Source organism: Erythranthe guttata, chromosome 9 (assembly GCF_056151865.1).
Source record: "Erythranthe guttata isolate IM_541 chromosome 9, IM_541, whole genome shotgun sequence".
Classification (NCBI taxonomy): domain Eukaryota; kingdom Viridiplantae; phylum Streptophyta; class Magnoliopsida; order Lamiales; family Phrymaceae; genus Erythranthe; species Erythranthe guttata.
The window spans coordinates 9,774,723-9,780,597 of record NC_142541.1 but is presented as its reverse complement, the minus strand read 5'-3'; the positions used below and the strand labels follow the sequence as shown (position 1 = coordinate 9,780,597).

The window sequence follows — 5,875 nt, the reverse complement described above, 5'->3', positions numbered from 1 at the left end:
GGGATCAAACCACCCCTAGGCCCTACGGTACCAGCTCGCCGTACCCGAGAAATTTACCGTAACCTCGAAAGACATTCCAACATAGTTTTATCTTTTTTTAAAAATTCATGACACTTAATGCACCCACCCATGCACCCTTTCTACTTACCTTTCTCTCATCTTCACACCCAATGATTCACATAAGCAAGCAAGAGCACATAGGAGCACATAGAAAATACACATAAAGTTTCACAAAATCATTTAGTCATAAAAACATAGAAATAACCGAAATCTTAACATGCAAAAACATTCTAACATCAAAGTTCACTAGATCTAGCATTTTACAAGAATAAAATTCAAGACTTCCATCTTTACATTTATTCAAGCAAATACACTAGATCTTCACATGCAAGAGTATTTTAAATCAATTTAGCACAAACTCTTAGTTCTTAAACCATTTTTCATAGAAAACACTAGATCTTAACATGCAAGACTTTAGATCAACCATTAATCACTAGATCTTAACATGCAAGACCTTAGATCAACAATCAATCACCAATCTTAACATGCAAGGCCTTAAAACAACAATCAACACAAGATCAACACATGCAAAACACAAAATAAACCACATAAGCAATTTCAAGCATTTTACCTCAAAAATTCGAAAGTTCCTTAGTTAAGTCAAAAATTCATTTTCTTTTAAAAATCAACAATCAAACACTAGTCAACACATGCAAGGCACTAATTAAGCCAAATAAGCCATTTAAAACATTTTTCCCCAAATTTTCGAAAGTTTCATGGCTAGGCCAAAAATTCATTTTCTTTCCAAAATTCAACAATCAAACACTAGATCAACACATGCAAGGCACTAATTAAACCAAATAAGCCATTTAAAACATTTTTCCCCAAATTTTTGAAAAATCATAGAATTTCAAGAACAAGGTTATCTTTTCAAAACACTAACATGCAATCATCATCTAAACCATATAATCAAATAATATGCAAGAATCAACAAATAAATCACATAAAAACCGAAAATACTAGTGGTGTTGTAGGTTTGAGCAAGAATTCAAGAATTCTCACATATACTCTTTAGGGGAAGGATTTGTTAGCTCTTTTCTCTCTAATACAAGAAGAGATAAAGAATTAGATTACAAAACAATATGAAGAAGGAAGAGAGGAAATTTTCGAATAAGAGAGGAGATGAAGCTCTTACATTCAAATTCAAGAATCTCTTGAAGAAAATATTTTGAGCTTCTTCTACTACTAATTTCGAAAATGGAAGAAGAAAGAAGAGAAGAGAGATTTCTTAGGATTGTAGTGGGGAGATGAGAAAACACTTGGTAATGGGTTCTATTTATAGAATGGAGAGGCTTGCAACCTTAATGGGTAAGTATTGAGGAGGGGCTTCTTGGCAATTAAATCTTTAGGTGGGTTGGGGGTGATTTTGCAATTTTCGAAAATGGGAGTGGTGGTGGTTCTTGGGTGGTTCAAGCTTGAGAAAATGGTGGCTATGGTGGTAGTGGTGTGGCTGCCGAAATGAAGAGGAAGGAGGGAGAAGAAGAAAGACCTTTGGTCTTACTTAAAGTGGAGTGAAAAGCATGCCTAGTCTATAAAGTAGGGAACTAGGCTTGGGTATTTCTTTCTATGCTCAAAGTACAACCACACTAATGCATGTTTAATACTAATTAATATGCAATTTAAAACTCATGTGTGTGTGTGTGTGATGTCCGAAAATTCAAGAAAATGTGGGGAGGATTTTCTAATTTTCGACATTAATTAAAAATCCTAAAATGCATGATAAAAATTTATTTTCTAAAATTTTGTGCATGCATAAATATGATGAAATGCTTATTTAAATTACATGCAAGAATAAAATCCTAGTTTATGAAAAATAATTTATTTCGACATACTATTTCGAAATATTTCCTAAGCACATAATTCACATAATTATCTAATTCACGTAAATACTAATCATGCAAGAATTATTATAAATTCTAATTTCACAAATATGCACATAAAGGTGGTAAAAATTATTTTACCGAAAATGCGGGGTGTTACAATCTTCCCCCCTTAAAAAAATTTTGTCCCCAAAATTTGTACCTTTTTCAATTAGTTCCGGATAACAACTCACAATCTCATCCTCAAGTTCCCACGTTGACTCATCCGGAGAATGGTTTTTCCAAAGGATTTTGGCTTGGCGAATTTCTTTGTTTCGGAGTTTCCTAACTTTTCGGTCTAATATTTGGGAGGGTTCTTCGGTGAAGGATAGGTTCGGGGATAAATCAAGGGGTTCGGTTTCAAGGATGTGGTTAGGGTTGGGAATATATTTTCGGAGCATGGAGACGTGAAAGACATTGTGGATCTTGGATAGTTGAGGCGGTAGGGCGAGGCAATAGGCTTGGCCACCAATTCGGTCGAGAATTTCGAAGGGTTCAATGAATCGAGGGCTTAACTTTCCTCGTTTTCCGAATCGCATGATTCCTTTGAGTGGAGCAACTTTCAAGAATACGTGATCACCGACTTGGAATTCCAATTCTCGTCTTCTTTTATTTGCGTATTTTTGTTGGCGATCTTGGGCGGTTTAATGATCAAGGCGGACATGGATTTTCGGCTAAGAGCGTCGGCGACAACGTTGGCTTTACCGGGATGGTAAAGGATTTCGCAATCATAGTCCTTGACTAATTCAAGCCATCTCCTTTGCCTCATATTGAGCTCTTTTTGAGTAAAGAAGTACTTGAGACTTTTGTGGTCGGTGAAGATCGAACATTTTTCGCCGTAAAGGTAATGTCTCCAAATTTTGAGAGCGAACACGACTGCCGCGAGTTCCAAGTCGTGCGTCGGGTAATTCTTCTCGTAGTCTTTTAATTGTCTAGAGGCATAGGCAATTACATTCCCGTTTTGCATTAGGACGGCTCCGAGCCCGTGCTTGGAGGCGTCACTATAGACCACATAGTTTCCGGTCTTATCCGGTAGAGCGAGGATTGGTGCCGAGGTTAATCGCTTCTTGAGTTCTTGGAAACTAGACTCGCATTCGGGAGTCCATTGATACTTGACTTCCTTTCGGGTCAAACGAGAGAGTGGAGCGGCTATCTTGGAAAAGTTTGGAACGAACCGTCGGTAGTAGCCTGCGAGACCGAGGAAACTTCGGATTTCTCCGACATTACGAGGGATTGACCAATTACACACGGCTTCAATTTTGCTTGGATCAACGGCCATGCCTTCCTTGGAAATTACGTGACCAAGAAAGTGGACTTGTCTTAACCAAAACTCGCATTTGGAAAACTTCGCATAGAGTTGGTTCTCTCGGAGGGTTTGGAGCACCATTTCCAAATGATTCCGATGTTCTTCATCATTTCTTGAATACACCAAGATATCGTCGATGAATACGATCACAAATTGATCGAGATATCTGCGGAAGATTCGATTCATGAGATCCATGAAAGCGGCGGGGGCGTTGGTTAGACCAAACGACATCACTACAAATTCGTAATGGCCGTAGCGAGTCCGAAACGCGGTTTTCGGAATATCTTCCTTCTTGATCTTTAATTGATGATATCCGGAACGAAGGTCGATTTTGGAATAGACCGTGGAGCCTTGAAGTTGATCGAAAAGGTCGTCAATTCGTGGCAATGGATACTTGTTTTTGACGGTGACCTTGTTGAGTTCTCGGTAGTCGATACACATCCGGAGGGTTCCATCTTTCTTTTTCACGAAGAGTACCGGAGCACCCCATGGGGAAAAAAACTAGGGCGGATGAACTTCTTGTCGATAAGATCTTGAATTTGGTCCTTGAGTTCCTTTAGCTCTAACGGCGCCATGCGATAAGGTGCCTTCGAGATAGGAGCGGATCCGGGGATCAAATTAATTTCAAATTCGATTTCACGATCGGGCGGAAGACCGGGGAGATCTTCGGGAAAGACATCGGGAAATTCGCAAACGGTTGGCACTTTGGAAATGTCGGCTTTATCTTCGTTGAGAGTTTCCACTATGTCGACCAAATGACATAAATGTCCTTTCTGAATAAGTTTGCTCGCTTTGATGGCGGAAATGATAGGAATCGACGGATTGTACGAGCTTCGGAATTCGAGAAAACTTCCATTCGGTAAGGAGAAACGAACGGTTTTGTGAGCGCAATTAATTTGGGCGTCGAATTTTGATAACCAATCCATTCCGAGGATTATTTCGAAATGTTTAATGGGTAGGATGATCAGATCGGAGGCTAGGGTTTGGCTATGAATCTGAATAGGGCAATCTTTGATGATGAAATTGGATTTAAGTTCATCACCGGAAGGAATAAGTATGCTAAACAAGGCATCGGCTTGGCTACGGACTAGGCGGAGTTCGGCAACGAGGGTACTTGAGATGAATGAGTGAGTTGATCCGGAGTCGATGAGGGCATACACGGAATTATTATACACATTAACGGTACCTGCGATCATTGACGGGTCAGCTTCGGCTTGGTCTCTTGTCATGGCGAATACTCGTCCCGGCACTTGTCTCAGGGCGATAGGGCAGTCTCGGACCATGTGTCCGGGCTTCTTGCATCGAAAACAGTGGTTGGTTCCGGCAACACAATCGCTTGAGTGTTCTCGCTTGCATTTGGGGCAAAAGGGCTTGTTGCTCGGGGTCACGGTTGCTCGGTTGATCGGTTGCTTTCCTTTGGCGTTGTTGAGGTTTGGTTTCTTCCATGGTCGAGAAGAGGCATCGTGAGGAGGTCTCCATTGTCGTATTTCCATCTCGTCTTGTTCGGCTTCCAAGGCTTTGTCCACTACTCCGCGGAAAGTAGAGGCAGAGGTTAGTCGAACGTCGCGCTTGATTATCGGGTTGAGGCCTCTTAGGTAGTGATTCATCTTTTCGGTGTCGTCTTTGGATATGAAAGGTGCGTAGAGGCTTCCTTGCTCGAAACGGCGTGTGAATTCGGCAACGGTTAGGTTTCCTTGTTTGAGTTCGAGAAACTCCTTAAGCTTTTGTGCTCGAACATTCTTGGAAAAGTACTTTTCGAAGAAAAGAACTTTGAAAGCTTCCCAAGTGGTATTAGCTAGATCGATTCCACTCTTTGCGCCTTCCCACCAATTTCGGGCTTCGTTTTTCAACAAGAATAGTGCGCAATGGATTCGGTCGCTATCGTTCATCACCATGTACTCGAAAATAACTTCGAGGGATTTGATCCATTCTTCGGCAACAGTTGGACTAGGGCCGCCGTGGAATTCGGTAGGATGCATTTTCAAAAATCGCTAGTAGGTGGCTTGTGGGGCTGTATTTCTAGGTTGGGGAGGAGGAGGAGGATTTTGGTTTTGAAGGTTAACAAGGCGGTTGATTTGTTCATTTTGTTCTCGGACGAGGGCGGTGAGGTCTTGGATGGTACGAGATTGATTGTGAGATCGAGTTCTTGCTCCAGACATCTTAATACTTAAACACATACAAACAATTCACATTAGCCATAAAATTCACATAAAATTCACATAAAACATATACCTGCCCGAGTGTTCAGTTGGAGTCGTGCTTTGAGAATCGTGAAGATCATTAGGTCGTATGGAGGTTTCCGGGATCGTTGCTCTGATACCACCCATGCTGTGACACCCCTCTCTCGATTACCCTTATTATATGTAATCTCAGCGGAAGACTTTTGAAAACATGATTTTTGTGGATATAAATTTACGTGAAATTTTTTTCTTTTTAAATCAGAGGGAGAGAGGGCACAGCTTGCTAAACCCTAATCGATCAATTAACACCAATGCATGCTAAATGCAAGACTAGAAAGTAACTAGGCATGATGGACTTAATGCAAATGCGGACAGATTCAATGCAGAAGCTTTAAAAATTAATTCCTCTTAAACTACTCATGAAAATGACCCCAAATAAATACCATAACATCTAAACCGGGTCTAGATCA

General features: G+C 40.7%; 1 protein-coding gene across 1 annotated transcript; it reads right to left on the bottom strand.

Annotated features, from left to right (window-relative positions):
- Positions 1–3,689: 3,689 nt before the first annotated feature.
- LOC148768033 (uncharacterized) lies at positions 3,690–5,204 on the bottom strand. The gene has a single exon (XM_088822744.1). The coding sequence runs from the start codon at positions 5,202–5,204 to the stop codon at positions 3,690–3,692; it is 1,515 nt and encodes a 504-aa protein (XP_088678870.1).
- Positions 5,205–5,875: the final 671 nt, after the last annotated feature.

Coding starts and splice junctions, on each gene's coding strand:
- LOC148768033 (XM_088822744.1), bottom strand. CDS start 5,204: ATGCATCCTACCGAATTCCACGGCGGCCCTAGTCCAACTGTTGCCGAA.